Source organism: Monodelphis domestica, chromosome 4 (assembly GCF_027887165.1).
Source record: "Monodelphis domestica isolate mMonDom1 chromosome 4, mMonDom1.pri, whole genome shotgun sequence".
NCBI classification, from domain to species: Eukaryota; Metazoa; Chordata; class Mammalia; order Didelphimorphia; family Didelphidae; genus Monodelphis; species Monodelphis domestica.
In genome coordinates, this window is record NC_077230.1 from 444,252,852 (window position 1) to 444,270,930 (window position 18,079).

The 18,079-nt window shown below is 41.9% G+C and overlaps 1 protein-coding gene across 4 annotated transcripts in view; it reads left to right on the forward strand.

The window, feature by feature from the left end:
* LOC100029998 (cytosolic phospholipase A2 gamma-like) overlaps positions 1-18,079 on the forward strand; it is a 39,044-nt gene that overhangs the window by 5,824 nt on the left and 15,141 nt on the right. The window contains exons 1-4 of one of the 4 annotated variants that reach the window (XM_056796826.1): positions 5,247-5,625; positions 17,123-17,181; positions 17,469-17,515; positions 17,742-17,853. In XM_056796826.1, coding sequence (XP_056652804.1) covers positions 17,167-17,181; positions 17,469-17,515; positions 17,742-17,853 — 174 coding nt within the window. In that variant the 5' untranslated portion in view covers positions 5,247-5,625; positions 17,123-17,166. Of the gene's footprint in view, positions 1-5,246; positions 5,626-11,931; positions 12,709-14,452; positions 15,280-17,122; positions 17,182-17,468; positions 17,516-17,741; positions 17,854-18,079 lie in introns of those variants that run through there. The other 3 variants (XM_056796824.1, XM_056796827.1, XM_056796828.1) reach the window with 3 other exon arrangements.

Below are 18,079 nucleotides of genomic sequence, written 5' to 3' on the forward strand. Positions count from 1 at the left end.
AAATAATAAATGGAGGACAAGCATTAGAATTAAGAGGGGTTGGAAAAGACTTGCTGTAGATGATGGGATTTTAGTTGGGACTAGAGGAATGTAGGGCAACCAAAAGTCAGAGATGAGGGAAAGCATTTGAGGAATGGAGGACAGCCAAAGAAAATATCCAGAGCCAAGAGATGGAATGCCTTGCTCATGGAATAGCCAGGCTGCCAGTAATACTGGATCAAAGCATATGAGGAAGTGTATAAAGTACAGTAAGGCTAGAAAAGTGGAAGTGGTTTGAATGCCAAACAGGATTTTGTATTCTATTCTGGAGGCAATAGGGAGGCACTGGAGCTGTTGCTGCTGTTTCTTTTAAATCCTTACCTTCTCTCAGAATCAATACTGAGTATTGGTTGCAGGGTAGAAGAGTAGTAAAGATTAGGCAATTATAGTTAAGTGACTTGCCCAGGATCTAGAGCTAGGAAGTGTCGGGGGTCAGATTTGAACTTAGATCTTCTCATTTCTAGGTCTGGCTTTCTATCTACTGAGTCACCTAGTTGCCTCTGCCACTGGAATTTATTGAGTGTGGGAGCAACGTAGTTGGACCTGAGCTCTAGGAAAATCACTTAAATATCTGAATAGAAGGTAGATTGGAGAGATTTTTGAATAGATGAATATCTATGAATAAGGAGAGACTCAAGGCAGGCAGAGGTATCAGCAAACTCCTGTAATAGTCCAGGTGTGATGCGATGATGACCTGTACCAGGGTAGTGACACTATCAGAGGAAATGAGGTGGAGTATTTGAGAGATGTTGCAAAGATGAAGCTAATAGGCCTTGGTAGCAGATTGGGTATGGAAGGTGAGAAACAGTGAGGAGGTGAAGAGAGATGGGGAGTACGAGAACAATAGAGTAGGTAAGAGGATGGAGAGTTCTGGGGGAAAAGATCATGAATTCAGTTTTGGACATGTTGAGTTTAAGATAACTATGTCAAGATGTCTGAAAGGTAATTGGAGATGGGAGGTCAGCGGAGAGACTGGGTAGATCTGAGAATTATCAGCATAACTATGGTAATTAAATCCATTGGAGTGGAGGAGATCAAGTGATATAGAGGGAGTGAAGAAGAGGACCCAAGATGGGAACCTGAGGGACACCTACAGTTAGAAGTCATGATCTGGGAAATGATCTGGCAGAGGAGACTGAGGAGTGGGGTGATAGAACAAGGAGAACCAGGAGACAGTGGCTCCTGAAAACCTAGAGAGAAGAGAATATCAAGGAGAAGAAGTCAACGGTTGCAGGAGGCCAAGTGCAGAAAATGAGGGAATGACTATCTGTCAGGTGTGTTGTAGAAGAGAATCTTGTCCTGTTATGGGGTTACACTAGGTGGATGCTGAGGTCTTTTCTGATTCTGAAATTCTAGAATTTGGTCATAGTGTTTTACATTTTGGATCAGCCTTCCATTTAAAGCTTAATGTTTTCATGGTACCGTTAATCTTCAGAAATGCTTCACTCTTTCGTCTTGCACAAATGAGCCCTCCCTTGAAACAAACAATCAAAAATTATTTTTTAAAAACTCTTACCTTGAGTTTTGGGATGTGAAGATTGGATTTAGCTATCTCCTGACTGTAACAATGAAGGTACTTGGCTCTTCCTTTATAGTGAGGCTAGAATTGTAAGCTACAATCTGTTTTTAGGTTTTAACTACAAAAAGGTATTAAGTAACTACAAAAGGTGAATTAATCACAAAAAGGCATTAAGTAACTACAAAAGGTGAAATTAACAAAAGAGGATTTAAGTAACCCCAAAAGATATAATCTAACCAAAGAAGGTGAGAACTAAAGAATGGGCAGTCCTGGAGAAAAGCATTTGCTGTGATTGGTAGATGTGAAAATTTAGAGGAGGTGACACAAGAGAAAAAGATCTTTAAATAGAGGGGAAAAAAGACTGAAGACACAGTCAGTCACCCAGGCTTGGAGTAAAGGATCAGTCACTTGGAGCTGAAGGGAAGATGGACATTCAGACATTTGGTCACATGGAGATTTGGGCACTGACTTGGAGGAGCGACTGGAAGCCAGACTTGGAGGAGCGACTGGAAGACCAACACCCAGACTTCTTTTAGACTGTTACCTTGGTGAGTGAAAAGCTGACTTAGTGACCCTGCCTTTCTGGAGGTGTGAAGCCTCCAGGAAAGGCCCAACTTCTTGAGACTCTCTTTCCCTGGCTGGGGCTTAGAAATTCTAACTGGTATAAGAAGAAGCCATAGTTTTCTCACTTTCTCTCTCATTACTTAATATCTTCCTTCTATTGTAAATATTGTATATAAACTACCATAAATTCCATTTACTTTAGTAATTTATTTTGGGATTTAGAAATTAAATCCCTAGCAACCACCTAATTAATATATTATCAGTCTGACCACAATTAGTTTGAACAGGAATCAATACTGTGAAAGGGTTAGGCAATGGAAGTTAAGTGACTTGCTCAGGGTTACACAGGTAGGAAGTGTCTGAGGTCACATTTGAACCCAGCACCTCCCATCTCAATTCACTGAGCCACCTCACTGTCTCTAACCAAAAAAAACTGTTAAGCAAAATCAACCATGCAGTGGCTGAAGCTGGCAGTGTATATAAAAATGTCTGTAGCCATTATCTCTTTCCTCTCAACTGAAAGGTGAAAATCATTTTTCAAATTCCTTTACATGGCCAAGGGTAGTCATTACAAATACTTAGTTTGGTCTTAATTTTGGTATTCTTTTTCATTCACATTATGGTAATCACTGGGATATTGTTCTCTTTGCTCTATTTCACTATGAACAAATTCATAGAAGTCTCCATGCTTTTCTGAATTCCTTAACTTGTCATTTCTTATGATTCAATCATATTCCATTTCACTGTGAAATATTAAATAAATTAGGTTAATCCTTAATTTTGAGCATCTACTTTTAAAATTCACTTTTATTGACCTCTTCTTTGTTTTTGAGCCAGTTTCACTTCCATATGTATCTTACTCTGGTTCAACCATGGAACCATCTCTTGTAACACTTTTTTTTTAAGAGAAGGAAAAAGGAAGTTTTTTTCCACAGAATATGTGAACTGAATTTGACAATGTATGGAAGATTCCACAGCCATACTCCCTCACTTTTCCAACAAAAGGAGAGAGGTGCATTTTCTCATCTCTTCTTTGGAAACAAGACTACACAGAATCCAGTGTGTTGTTGGTTTTTTTGGCTGTTATTAACCTTCTATTAAATTGTTGTCATTTTGTATGTTGCTTTTCTACTTCTACATACTTCACATCAATTTAAAATGCCTTCCTTTAAATTCTTAATATTTATGGCTTATTAGGGCAGAAATATTCCTTCCATTCATGCACTTTAACTTGTTTAGTTATTCCTCAATCAATGGGAATCTACTTTGTAGTAGATGCTACTAGAAAAAAAAGAGTGCTGCTATGAATATTTTGGAATGTATAAAATTCTTCTTTGATCTACTTGGGGTATATTCCTAGCAGTAGAATCTCTGGGTCAGAGGCAAAGTTTAGTGACTTTTCCCATAATTCCAAATTGTTTTCCAGAAATCTTGGCCCACTGCCCTTTCATTTTGATTCTTTTTAGAGCCTTCTTAGTTAAATGTGTTTCCATTAAGTAGCATATTTTTGGTGTATGATTTTAAATCTATTTGTCATTCTCTTACATTTTATTAGGAGAGCTTAGCCCATTTGTATTTAGTGATAATATTGTTAGGATTATTTTTTTCTTTGATCATTTTCTTAGAAAGAAATATACATTTTTTTCTTCTTATTCTTTTAAAAATAATCTTTATTCATCCAAACATAACAATGACCATTCTAAACAGTTTTTCTGCCTATTATTAATGCCTTTGTTGATTACTCTACATTGGAGTTCCCTTTTTATCAAGGATAAGAACTTTCCTTTGTGATTGCCCTTCTCTCTCCTCTTTGAACTTAAAAAAAATCTATTTCTTTGAGAAAACTCCTGAAACCTTGAGTGATTTAGTTGGCACCAGGCCTTGAGAGTTCTCCTAGGATATTAAGGGAACAGTATGATAATAGCACAAGAAAATAAGGATATCAGGGATTTGTAATGCTGGAGGTGCTGGTTTATTTAGTCCTGTGTGTAAACTACCTGCATTCCTCTCTACTAATGTATTCTATGAATGGCTCCACTCTCTTCCCAATGACTTTTTATGCATTTGTGAGAGAGAGTGCCCCAAATTTATAGGTAAATGTTTTGTAGCCACTTTTCTTATAATGCTGTCTCAGCAAGTATCTTTGCTTTGAGCTAATTTGCCTACAAGCTGACCATTAAAGTGGCTTGTCCCCCCATGGAAGTATATTTGTTTTTTCAGGACATGTTATTTTTGGTTTTAAGTATTTTTCCTTTAAGAATATTGTATCCCAACATTTCCTCCTTATAGTAGTTAGGGTGGAGTCTTATGTGAACCTGACTGTGATATTGCTTTGCACTTGAACTCTTTCTTACTCGTTGTTTGCAGTTTTGATTTCTTTGGCCTGGAAGCTTTGGATTTTGACTGACATTCCAGAATATTTTCAGTTTGGTGATTGAGAAGCTCATTGATAGGTTTGTCCTATTTTCACATCGCCTTTCAGTCATTACTGTTCTGGAATATATTATCTGGAATCCAGATACTGGAATATTATATAATATTATAAATATCATCTGGAATATAAATAGTATCTGGAATATAGTTCTTTTATGTTTGCTTGGAAAATGGGAGCCAGGTTTCTTGTTTTGTTATAATTTTTGGATGTACTAATGACGGTTAAATTCCAGGCCATTTTTAATAGTATATAATGCATATGATTTTTTCATTTTTCAGGCTATTGTCTTTGTTCTAGTATTTCTTCTTCTTCTTTAGTTTTGGTTTTCATTCCATTTTTCAATGGGTTCAGTATCTGGATACGGTTTCCACTTTCTGTTCTAAGCCATTTATTCACCTAATTTTTTTCCTCAGCGGCTCTAATAATTCCATTAAAATGTCATTTCTTCCATCTTCTCTTGTGGTCAAGCCATTCCGTTTTCGGAGGCTACTTGCACTTTTGGTGTACTTAATTTCTTCTGGGTTTACCTCTTGGTATTCTTTAACCCACAGCATTTCCCCCCATCATATTCAAAGTTTTCCTCTATTTAGTCATGTCTCCAAACTCCATTTCTAGATTGGGACTTTGAGTCAAGGTCTCTCTCCACCCCCTCCCTCCCTCAGTTCCTGCCTTAATCTATCTCCTCTTCAATGGACATTTTGCTGCCTCTATTGTGCTATCTGCCAGCATCAGCCTCCTGGTTCTTTCGGTCCTGAATATTTTTTCTTTTTCTTGCACAATCACCAAGCAGGAATTGGCTTTGACTCTGGAGGTGGCTCTGACAGGTCCTGACTAGATGTTCGACTTTGCTTTCATGACTCTTGGAGGCCCCCCTAGCACAGGCTGCGTAAGCACTTCATTGTCTTCCTCCCTGGTTAATAACCCACTGGTTTCTGGTCCTTTCTGTCGCTGTGGCTCTGACAAGAGTGCTGGCTTCAGGCTCTGGGTATAGTGTAGTCTGTCCTTATTCTACATCGAGGAGGTGACACTTAAGCCATAATTAAAGGAAAATACAGCTCCTTTGGCAAAGGTAAGAAGGGATGCATTTCTGATGTGGGCACCACTTGGACAAAGGTCTGGAGGTTGGATATGAGATGTTGCTTTGTGAAGAACAGTTAGAAGGTCATTTTGACTAGAATAGAGAATAAATTAAGGGAGCCAGATCATGGAAGCTTTTGATGCCAGACGAAATAGGATGTATGTTAACCTAAAAGCCCTGGGGAATCACTGGATGTTTTTGATTGGGAAGGGGAGGAAGAGTGAATGTTTTTGTAAACTTTCCACAGCCTGTTTGCCTCTAAAATATTTACTTTCTGACTTCACAAAGCATTCCAAACTTTGTCTGAGTAGATACCTTCTGGACCAATGGTGCAGATTACTTCATATTCTCAATATTATATTTCCAGTTTCTGTGATTCTTCTGTGATTTCCCCAAAAATTGTAAACATTCCCTAGCTGTGTGACCCTGGGCAAGTCACTTAACTCCCCCACTGTGTAAATCTTGAAATCTCTCAGACTTGTGAATGTTAAAAATTTTCCCATCAGGGAATTCTTAATTGGAACAAATTCCCTACTGAGAAACATCCCCCATTTTTATGTGAGAACTCGCCAGGATCAGAAGTGGGAGGACCTCTACTCCACCCATACTTAAGACTGCTTTAGGGGAGAAAACTCCTTGCTAAACAATGAAAGTACTTGGATCCATGCTTATGGTGGGGCAGGGAGTTCTTTGAGCCAGGCTTGTTTTTAGAATTGATACAATGGGATGCTAGGTACCTAAAAGGGTCAGGAAAGTTTTGTCTTATGAGATTAGTTGACTCAGCTGTGTTTTCTCTAGTTCAGACTTACTGAGGATCTTGATTGACTTAGCAGGGATTCAGATGGGCAGTCCTTTGGAAAGCGTCTACAGTGATTGGTAGATGTAGAGACTTAGGGGAAGTGACTTGGGAGAAAAACCCCTATATAAGAAAAAGCAGAATCTCTTGAGGGATATATCCTTTTGGAGAAATCCTTCTGGAGGATCTCTGATGAGGACAGCTTGGGAAGAATCTCTTGAGAGAGGCTCTGGAGAATGGAAGTTCTTGGAGGACAATCTCTAAGGAGGTCTCCCTGGAGCTCCTCTAAGGGGACTCTGTCCCTTGGAGGCTCTGGAGAGAGGCCCTTTGGAACAGTCTCTGGCTGAACGGCTCTCTGGTGAACTAAGCTGAGATAGAGCTGGCCTGGTGTCACTAGAATCCTTGTTTAGTCAGACCTTGTGGTGAGTGTTTGAAAACTGACTGATTTCTCTCTTAAGACTCAGGTCTAGGCCATATTGGCTTGAGGCCCTTCATACTTTTTCCTTTCTTACTCTCTCTCTCTTTCTTTGATTACTCATTGTATTGTTAATTAAAATCTCTATAAAACCCAGTTGACTTGGGTATTTGAATAATTGGGAATATTTCCCTGGCGACCACCTTATATTTGATTTAAAACCCAAGACACTGTAGTGAAACATATTTCTGCGGTCAAATTTACTCACCCTCTCTTATATCTATCACAATTTATATCTTCCACCATTTTAACTCACTACTGTTTAAGACCTCAACCATTTTAAATCTCACAACTGCCTACCCCTTATTCTTTTGCCTTGGAACCAATGCACAGTATTGATTCCATGACAGATGGTAAGGGTTTAAAAAAATTTTGTGATTCTCATGTATTTGTTTGGTAAGTGGTTTCTTCACTTATTCAGACAGCTTAATAATTTTTTGTCCTTATTTTAACATCTTAAATTTTGGCCCTGTGGGGATCTTGTGGATTCTTTTTTCATTGTATTTTGCCCATTCTTTAAAGTCAACAATAGCAAATTTTCTGAGATTGCTTTGTGAATATATAATGGGAATAAGAGAATAAACATTTACTTCATGCCTACTGTGCGCCAGGCACTGAGGTAAGCACTTTACAAATATTCTCTCATTTGATCTTGAACTGGAAGGCTTTTACCCTAAGTTACTAGACCCTCCAGTCAACTGGGTTCTAGACTGGCTGACTAATTACAGATCACTCATGAAGAGTTTACAGAATTTGTAAAGTACTTATTGAGTTTCCATTTTCTGTTCAAGATCCTTTTAGTTCATTAAATGGTTCTCCAGGACATCTATATGAGGTGAGGGCTTTCGAACTCTTAGTTTAAGGCTTATGATTGAATAGATTCAGTGGCGATATGAAGTATCAGGGCATGGCACATTATTACTAGCTTTAAGTGTGGCAGGCCCATTTGTTTGCTTTAATCAAATGATCCTGGCCCCAATACTGCCCAACTTTTCAAGTCAATGAACAAATATTTACTTTATATGCCAAGCATGATGCTAAGGATTGGAGACAAGAAGCAAGGGAGGGTCTTTTGTTATCTTTCTGGGTTTCCACCAGTTTGGACTGGGTTCTTCATACTAGTCATTTGAATGAGTAGTTGTTTTCATCCTTTAAAAAAACCCTTAGAAGTTCTCTACTAGCAGCAATGCATGATCCAGGACAATTCTGAGAGACCTATGAAAAAGAACACCATCCACATTCAGAGAAAGAACTGTGGGAGCAGAAACACAGCAGAAAAACAACTGCTTGATCACATGGTTTGATGAGGCTATGATTGGGGATGTTGACTCTAAGTGATTACTCTAGTGCAAATATCAATAATATGGAAATGGGTCTTTATTAACGACACATGTTAAACCCAGTGGAATTGTGTGTCAGATATGGGAAGGGGGTGGGAGGAGGGGAGGGAAAGAACATGAGTCTTGTAACCATGGAAATATATTCTAAATCATCTAATTAAACAAAATTAAAAAAAAAATAAAGAATCCTTAGAATCCCAGAATCTGAGATCTACGCAGGACTGACCGAAAGCCTTCTGTAAGAGTTAAAATATTTGGTTGTCATAAACTGTAGTGATTAAAATAGTGGAAGACTTAAATTGTAGTAGATATAAGAGTGGATGAGTAAATTGTGACCGCAAAGATGTTTATATTAAAAATAAAGTGGTTGCCAGGGAAAAAGTCCCAATTATTAAAATATACCCAAGTCAGCTGGGTTTTATAGAGATTTTAATGAATACAAATGAGGAATTAAAGAGAGAGAGAAAAAGGAAATAATGAGAAAAGGGCTATACCAGCCTAGGCCGGCATGAGCCAGCCTCTGAAGAGAGGGATCAGTCAGTCTTTTAATACTCACCACAAGATCTGTCCAAGCAAGGATTCAGAGGGACAGAGTCTCGTCAGAGGGAGTTCCAGCCAGAGTCAGCCTCCTTCAGACTGTCTTCAAGAGACTGTCTCAAGAGACTGTTTTTCTTTAGGAGATTGTCATCTCCTTATAAAGGGAATTTTCTCCTATGTCACCTCCCCTAAGTTCTCCCATCTACCAATCACACTAGACGTTTTCCAAAGGACAGACCATTCTTAGTTCACACCTAAGAAGACTAATCTTTTGAGTAATTCACACCTGAGTAGACTAGAATCTCTGAGTAAGTTTCTCACCTCTTTGCTCCTTATAAGTTCACAAGTTGCCTGACCCTTATAGGTACTTAGCACCCTTTCGTATTAGATCCAAAAATAGGCACAGCTTAAGAACTTTTTGACTTACTATAAGTATGGGTTTAAGTACTTTTCATTGTTCAGCAAAGAGTTTACAACTTTATCTCCCCCTAAGGCATGCTTAAGGATGGTGAAGTAGAGTTCTCACATTCCTGATCAAGTACCTTCACTGCCCAAATGGGAAATGGTCCCAATGGGGAATGGTCTTAACCCAACCTTATGAAGTAGGGTCTGGGAATCTTTAAGGTTCACACTTCAGAGGCTCTTAGCCCAGCCCACACTTGGCCAGCATTATTCAGCCTTGGCTTGAGGACTTCCAGGGAAAGGGAAATGTTCTACCTTCCAGAAGATCCTATTCCACTTTGGGATAACTAATTGTTAAGAAGCCTTTCCTTAAGCTGAGCCAAGATCTTAATTTCTGCATCATTGTGGCCACAAAGATTTCAGTTAGAAGTGCTTAATTTTGTTTTGTAATTGGATCTTGGAGCTTTACCAACATTTCTCTCACCCTTTCTTTGGAAGGATGTTAGATTGATGGGATAGAAAAAAAATTAGGTTTATGTGCTTTGGGGAGTAGAACTCATTTTAATTTTGGAGACAATTAGGTACTAAATTAAATATATATATATGTACACACACATATATATATATATGTATATATATATAAATCTATTAATTTCTGCTTTAGTAACAACTGTAAGACAGAAAACCAAGGGTAGGCAAATGGGGTTAAGTGACTTGCCCAGGGTCACACAGCTGCCAAATAATGTTGCTAAACTGATGCCCCACTTACTTCAATATAATACAATCTGCGGCCAACAAAAGCTTTGTAATCTGTTAGTTTGAATGACATTTGATAAAGACAGAAAGGAAGGGAGGATTCATGTAGTGCCTCCCCTATACCAGGCAGCATGTTGAATGGTTTTTACAAATATCCTCTCATTATCCCACTAGCATGACATGAGTAGATGAACTGTACCAAAAGGCGGCTCAAATCTTTTCTGTGCATTTCATACAGTATCGACATCTCAGCTTGCTGAGGTCCTCTCTGGTTCTTTTGGCTTCCTCTTTGTGGCAACTGTTGCTCATGACTTTTCCAAGAAATAGTGAACATCACAGTCTGCGTGTTGACCTTTCTCCAGTTGGCCCTTTTCAGGGTCAGCTATTTCTCCATCTTATGGGATCTGTTGGGAGGCGGATGGCAGAGAGCGTCTTCTTATGGAGTCTGTCGAGTTATCATGGTCAAACAGCCAGTTCCCCTGGAGAGGTCTGACTGGACTCAAACGCCCACTTCCAAAGGACCTTGTGGGTTTTATTCAAGCCCCACAGCTTTGACCCAATGGCTCTTCAGCCAAGCTGAGGTTTCCTTCTGGTGCAGACTCTTTGCAGCCAGTATGAAGACTTTGATTAAACAGAAGTATTCCTCCTTGGGTAAGGGATTATTGTTAATTTTGCCTTTTCCCATCAGTTTTTCCTATCTAGTAAGAGTCAATTCCATGTTTTCCTATAATGCTTACTACTTATCTTCCAACTTTCTTCTTTTAAAGCCCTACATCAATACTGTGTATTGGCTCCAAGGCAGAAGAGTGGTAAGGACTAGGCAATGGGGGTTAAATGACTTGCCCAGGGTCATACAGCTGGGAAGTGTCTGAGGCCAGATTTGAACCTAGGACCTCCCATCTCTAGGCCTGGCTCTCAATCGCCTGAGCCACCCAGCTGCACCCCCCCCCCCCCCAACTATCTTCTTGAAGGCAGTATTCATGACTTGCAGAAATTAAAATTTTGAGTCCAGGTCCTTTCCCCTGAAAAGTTCAAATCTTCTTTGTTTTTTAGGAGCTTGAAAAATAGGCCAGTGGATCTAGTTACCTTACCCATTCCATCGCTTACATTTGGCAGAGTAGACCTGGGCAAATGATGGATTGAACATGCAGTAGGTCAGCTGCTCACCAGGGAAAGAAAAAGGACACTCACAAATCAGACTTAAATGTCCAACTGAGATGTATTCATGGACATTTTTTAAAACTCACTAAAGCCTCAGACGATTGAAGACAGTGGGAGATGATGGGGACCTACAATCTGCATCCACATTGGGGTGGAATCAATGGAACCTCTACAGATAGCTTCCCAACTTTGTGCTTTTGTACATGAAACGTTCCATGTGACTTTTGTTAGGGATGCTCTATCAACTGTGGGGAGTTCTGGGGTATGATTTTTTACCTCTCTTTCCAGACTTACATTTTATGAGCATGGTAATTAGTTGATGGGACAAAGAAGGGAGAAAAGAGTCTGACTCATGCCATAACTGATTTAGGTGTGTCCTTCTTGAGATAAGAACTAGCTCTTCAAGGACTTGAATGATCTCTCTCTCTCTCTCTCTCTCTCTCTCTCTCTCTCTCTCTCTCTTCCTCCCTTTTTCTTTCTCTCTCCTTCTCTCCCTCTCTCTCCTTCCCCCCTCTCCCTCCTTCTTTATCCCTCCCTCCCTCCCTCCCTCCCTTACTCCCTCTCCCTCTCCCTCTCCCTCTCTCTCTCTCTCCCTCTCTCTCTCTCTCTCTCTCTCTCTCTCTCTCTCTCTCTCTCTCTCTCTCTCTCTCTCTCTCTCTCTCTCTCTCTCTCTCTCTTTCTCTCTCTCTCCTCCCTCCCTCTCTCCCTCCCTCTCCTGGGCAAGTTATCATAAAAAGAACAAACATGCCACTCAAGCATGATCCTCTGATTTAACTCTTAACTGTCCTGAACAATTCTCTAGACTGTAAATGAACTGGCTTCCCTTCATACAATCTCAGGAAGCTGGGATCGTAGTTCTAGAACCAGAAAGGAACCTAGCGGTCATGAGTTCAATCCCCTCCTTGGATGGATGAAGGAAATGATGCAGAGAAAGGAAATGACTTGGTCAAAGTCACAGAATGAATGTCTGAAGCCCTGTTTGGACCCAAGTCTCCCAGAGTGCAAGTTTGATGAACAAAAGATTTTTTGTTCCCTATATATTTTCAATCATGTAGGACAAGATTCCTTTCCGACATAGCCTGGTTTGGCCTTTGAGGGATGAAATTTGCATGTGAAAAACTCCCAGGAAGTGGCTGAGCAGGAAACAGGCCAATATGTATTCCCTGGCATAGGAATATTTCTCAGATTGTGTCTGCATTTGCATAATGGATGGAGGGAAAAGTCTTCAAGTCGCTAAGAGACTGACAACGACCTTGTCCTTTGGCCTTGTTGGGGCTTTTCTGCACCCACGAATTTCCACTTCTAGGTTAGGGAAACTTGGAGCGTAAAAGCTGGGAAGCTAGAGTTCTTGGGTCATTGGAAGGCCCATAGGAACCACTGTTTCTAGCCTGCTCTGCAAAGGTGGGAGTTTAGGAAACATTGGACAGAGCCATTCCTGTTGGGCAGATTCGGAGGGAGGACGTCATAGCTAACTTCCGGGGTGTGATTGCTCGCCTTTTGGTCCTTCCCTAACTTAAGCTGGAGGCAGTGAAGAAGGCAGCATCCACAGCAGACTGACCTGGAATAGTGCCCCAGAAGGGCATCCGAGGTCCTACAGTCTCCAGAGGGTAAGTTGCCCCTCTGCCAGCCTCTCAGTGCTCATCTCCAGTTTAGCCTGTCTGTACTTTGCCTGTACACAGTCTCCCCCTTTGGTCTGTGACTCCTCGAGGCCAGGCTTGGCACACGCAGGGCAGTCCATAAAAGGTGCTTAATAAATAGCGGATGACTACGTGTGCCCATCTCTCTGCCAACCCTTCGTGCAGGCAGGGGAAGACATGCCCCAGGCTCATGGAAGCTGTGTTTGGTTGCTACTTTTCTACTGTGTCATTTCATTAAATGTCTTTGCTTTGAGCGAATTGTCTCTTGGTAAAAACATGGGTGGGGGTTGTGAGCAGGGAGTTGGACTGGAGAATGCCTGAGTGGGCAGCTGGGGGACTCAGTGGGTTGAGGGCCAGGCCTAAAGAAGGGAGGTCCTGGATTCAAATCTAGTCTCAGACATTGCGTAACTGTGTGACGTTGGGCTGTAAGCACAGTATTATGTTCCTTCAGTTACTATGATCTTTTTTAAGATTGTTCCTCCTCTTCCCCCTAATCCCTGGTGCCCTCTCCTCATTTGTTACCCCTTTCCCTTTTGCTTGTTCCTCTCTGCTTTTTTCTGGGTTTACGTTTCTCTCCCTTCTTTTTTCCCCTCACTCAGGTCCGTTCTCTTTTCCTCTTCTCCCCTTCACCCGCTTATTAGATTTTACAAATTTCACTTTCTGTGCCCCCTTGCAAAGGATTTCTTTCACTCTCTTCATTACTCATCTTTTCTTTCTCTTTACTGTAGACGCTCCTTCTCTGACTCCTGACCCCTATAATCATCTGGCCTCTCTTCCCTTATATTCTCCAGGTAATCAAAGCCTCCAAGGTATCCATCCTCGGCTCTGCATACTAGGTACTTTCTGCCACAGTCTTGTAGAGCTTGTCCCATGGATTCCCCTTGTCCATTGTGCCTCACTCTCAGAACAAAGGCAATTATTGCAGGTACTGGAGAGGGCTTTGTCCCATAGTTGGACACTTCCAACTGACTGATCCATCAGACTCCTCTCCTGTTGACCTTCCCCCTACATTTTCCTGGAAATCTTTTCCCTGTGACCACACTCATTGATTCCTCTTGGTGTCAGTTACTCCTGGGATCCCAATTCCCAGGACAAGTAGACTTTTTGGGTGCCAAATGTCCCAGTCCTCGTCTAGTAGAAAGCTCTTATCTCTTTTCATTCATTGGAGCATTCATGGGTGTAAACCCTTTCCTCTCCAGAGGAAGCCCTTCCTTTCTGCCTCTTCTCAATCTTTCTCTCTTTGAGATCCATATGTTTTGTGCATAGGGAGCATATTTTCTTTTAATAGTTTTGTTTTTTTTCTTTACCTTGATTCTTTTATTTCTGAGTATTTGTATCTCCATATCTGTTTTCTTTTTTTGTTTCTTTGGTGAGGCTTGCCATTGCAGATTCAAGTTTTCTGTTCTGCTCATTATATTTTTCTAGGCAAGACAGAGATTCAGCTTCCATGATTCTTATTTCTCTTTTAAGCCACTCAAGAATAGTTTGCCATGGTTCCATGTTCTCCTCAGATTCCACAAAGTTCTTTGTGTCATCAAGGGATGGATTTTCCTCTGTTTTGTAACATTTACTCATAAATGCCTGAATTCATTGACTCAGTCTGGTGGCCACATTTCCTTTTGTTGTTCGTGTTTTTCCTCTTAAAGATTTCTTTTCCTTGGAATCATTGATACTTTCCACCCCCCCCCCTCCCTTTAGTTTAGTTTCCTTATTGCTCACTTCTGATTCCCTCCCTTTTGATGGTGGTTTCCTTGGGAGCTGCATCACAAGTGCTCCACCATCCTGCCACACTGGGCAATTGGTGATTCATCGACTGAGGTCTTTGCCCCTTTTGAGTTTCAGGTGGTCAGAACCAGCCCCAGCTGGCTGCTGGGCTTAGTGGAATGCTGCACAGCCCTCTACATGCAGGAGATCCTTTCCAGCTTGCTTGTCCCACTCTTTCTGTTCCTTAGTTATCTGTCCTGATGCCAGCAGTTCAGATCCTGCTCTTTCTGGTACAGCAGAAGCTGTTTTTCCTCACACTGGAGCTGGTGCTTCTGAGTCCCACAGCTTGGAGCTGGGGTCTCCATGTCATTGGACAGTGAACTTAGAAATTACTCCACCCTACTCAGACAGTACTTTAGGGGAAGATAAAGTTTGATTGATCAATGAAGGTACTTAACTCATACCTTATAGTGAAGCTAGAACTTTAAGCTAAGTCTATTTTTAGATCTAATACAAAAAGGTGTTAAGTAACTATAAAGGCTAAATTAATCACAAAAAGATCAAGTAACTCACAAAAAGTGGACTTAACAAAAAAGTGTGAAGTAGCTCAAAAGATATAATCTAACCAGAGAAGGTGAGAACTAAAGAGTGGGCAGTTCTGGAGAAAAGCGTCTACTGTGATTGGTAGATGTGAAAATTTAGGGGAGGTGACACAAGAGAAAAGGTCTATAAAAGAGGATGAAATTTCAGATTCAGGCATTTGGATTTCAGTCAGTTCAGAGGAAGAACTGAGCCTGGAGGATCTCCCTCAGACAGCTTCTTTGAGACAGTCTCGTGGTGAGTAATAAGACTGATTCCCTTTCCCTTGGGCTTAGGGAGGCCACTTTGGCCAAGGCCTTTAACTACTGCCTGGCTCAGCCTGAGCCAGAGCAGTTTAAATTAACTCATTCCTCTCTCTCTCTCTCCTCCTTAATTCCTTATCTCTATATTAATTCAAATCACCATAATTTCCCACTGACTTGGGTATTTTATTATTTGGGATTTTCCATGGCTACCAAATTAATTTAGATTTTCAAGTCACAATGCTAAAATTATCCTTACAGGACAGAGGGAGGGGACACTGGGGGTTAGGGATGAGTTTTTGATATAAACTTGTGTTGTGTCCTTAGGTCTGCAATGCATCCTTCCTGCTGGAAATGGGGGAAGGTGCTAAGGGAGATCAGTGAGCAGCAGTTCTTGGATTTGCTTCCTCCTCCCTTTCTTTTCCTTTCTTTCTTTCTTTCTTTCTTTCTTTCTTTCTTTCTTTCTTTCTTTCTTTCTTTCTTTCTTTCTTTCTTTCTTTCTTTCTTTCTTTCTTTCTTTCTTTCTTTCTTTCTTTCTTTCTTTCTTTCTTTCTTTCTTTCTTTCTTTCTTTCTTTCTTTCTTTCTTTCTTTCTTTCTTTCTTTCTTTCTTTCTTTCTTTCTTTCTTTCTTTCTTTCCTTCCTTCCTTTCTCCTCCCTTTTCTTCTAGATTTGAACCCAGGACCTCCCATCTCTGACCTGGCTCTCAATCCACTGAGTCTCCTTAGATGCCTCTTTTATTTTACCTTTTTTTTGGTATTCTGTGTGTGTCCTAGATCAGGGAAACAGCTGAAGTTGTTTTATCTTTGGTGTATAATTTGTTTTTAAACGGCTTGGAGTCTGAAAAAGAGTCTAGTTCCGCATCTTGCTCATCACGTGACTTAGAAGTGCTCTCCTTCCACCTGCAGGCTGTGAACGTATTTAAGTGCCAAACAGGGGATTTTCTATGTGAACCCAGAAGTAATAGGAAGCTACTGAAATATATGTGTAGAGGAGCGACATGGTCAGATGTGCACTTTAGGGGGTCACTTTGCTGGCTGAATGGAGAATGGACTAGAGTGGGGAGAGCCTTGAGCCCAGCTGACCCTCCAGCAGGCTATAGAATGGTCTAGTGTGAGGTGACCAAGGCAGTGACAGAGGAGAGGAGGGGATGGATTTCCAAGATGCTGCAAAGGTAACCAAGGTGGAACCTTACAGATGCCTGTCCTAGCGGATCCTCCCAGTGTAGGATTCTCTCTCTGACATCGGGCTGTTCGGGTTTAGGAGTTGTTAAGTCCAGGCTCCTGGGGTGGAGCTGAGGACCAAAGAAGGCAAGAGAGGGAGGGAAGAAGAGACGTGCTACAGGACAGAGCAGGAGGTTTTGCAACCCCCTAGGCCAGGGTTCACCTGGGCAAAGGGAGTAGGAAAGAAAAGGAGAGGCTAGCCCTGGGTTTAAATGGTTATGCTGGGAGGTCGAGATAGATAGAATTGGAAGGAATGATGGGAAGGAGGCAGGAATGGGAGGCCTAGAAAAGGATGAGCAAGGGGCCCGAGGGAAGATCCTCAGTCTTCCTCCTGAGGGCACTGGACAAAAAGAGGCTAGGGCACCCTACCCTGAAGCTGAGGGAGGGAGGGAGGTGCCAAGTGCACCTCTGTGTTATCCAGGGCCTAGAGATGGGCTCAGAGGGGTGAGGGGGACCCCTGAGTTCACACTTACTTGGTGTGACCATCTAAGGAACTGAATTAGATGGGAAAGAGAGAGAAGCAGACAGAGCAATGCTCAGCCACACACACACACACACACACAGACCCCTGTGGGCAGCTTCTGGCTTCTTGTCCCCACTTGGTTTTTCTTTTCTAGGCCAGATCTTCCTGTGATCAGAAGAGCTGGTGAGGATAGCAGGCATGGCTCTACTCCAGGTACTGTCCTAGTTTCTGAGGCTACTCGGTACCGCCAGGTAACTTCTTATGTGGGATTGGAGTGAAGGGTCAAGTTGGGGCAGAGGAATGAGGATGGAGGTGAGGTGGCCCATCTGGTGGATGGAGATGCCAAGTAGAGCCTTCAATGCCGGGAGTAGCTCTTGGGGTGGGCCTGTAAGGGCGAGGGGTTTCCTGTCTCTGCTTATGTGAACACTGTGGGCGGTGGGGGGAGACAGTCCTACCATTGGGCCTCTAAAAAGCGCCTCCACTAGCCTCTGTCTTTCCAGCGAGGTTCCTGCGGCACCATGAATCCCCCTGGCAAATATGATGAAAGGTAAGGGGTTGGGGAGGTCCCAAGCAAGTGTGATACCCAACAGGAAAAGGGGTGGTTGGGTGGACAGCAGAGAAGGTTGACAGGCAGGAGGGTCCGTGGGTGGCAGATCTGGGACCAGGGCTAGGCACTGAGATCATGAAGAGCTTCAGTCTGATGGCAGGAAGGACTTCCAGGGCAGTCGGGCCCAAGGAGCTGTCTGTAACGAGCCTCTTCCTATCCTGGGCAGTTCTGACATCCATATCCGTTCTGGAATCTCAGAGGAAGAGAAAGCAGCAGTGAAAAAGCGGAAGGAGCTAGTCTTGACAACCTTGAGGAACTTGGGCCTTAATGCCAACAAGGTATGGGGCTGCCCTGGAGGTCTGGGCAGGACCCAGGAGCGTCTGGGATGTTCTTTGGGTTTTCCTGAAGGGGATACTTGATGGGACTCAATTGCAGTCTTTCCCTCCTTCCATTTCCTGTTTGCTTGATCTCTTCCAGGGTGTGAACCTTTGTTCCTTCCTTTCCTGGTGGCATTCTTGTAGACCCTCTTCTTTCTCAGAAGCAAATTCATCAACCTTTCCCCAC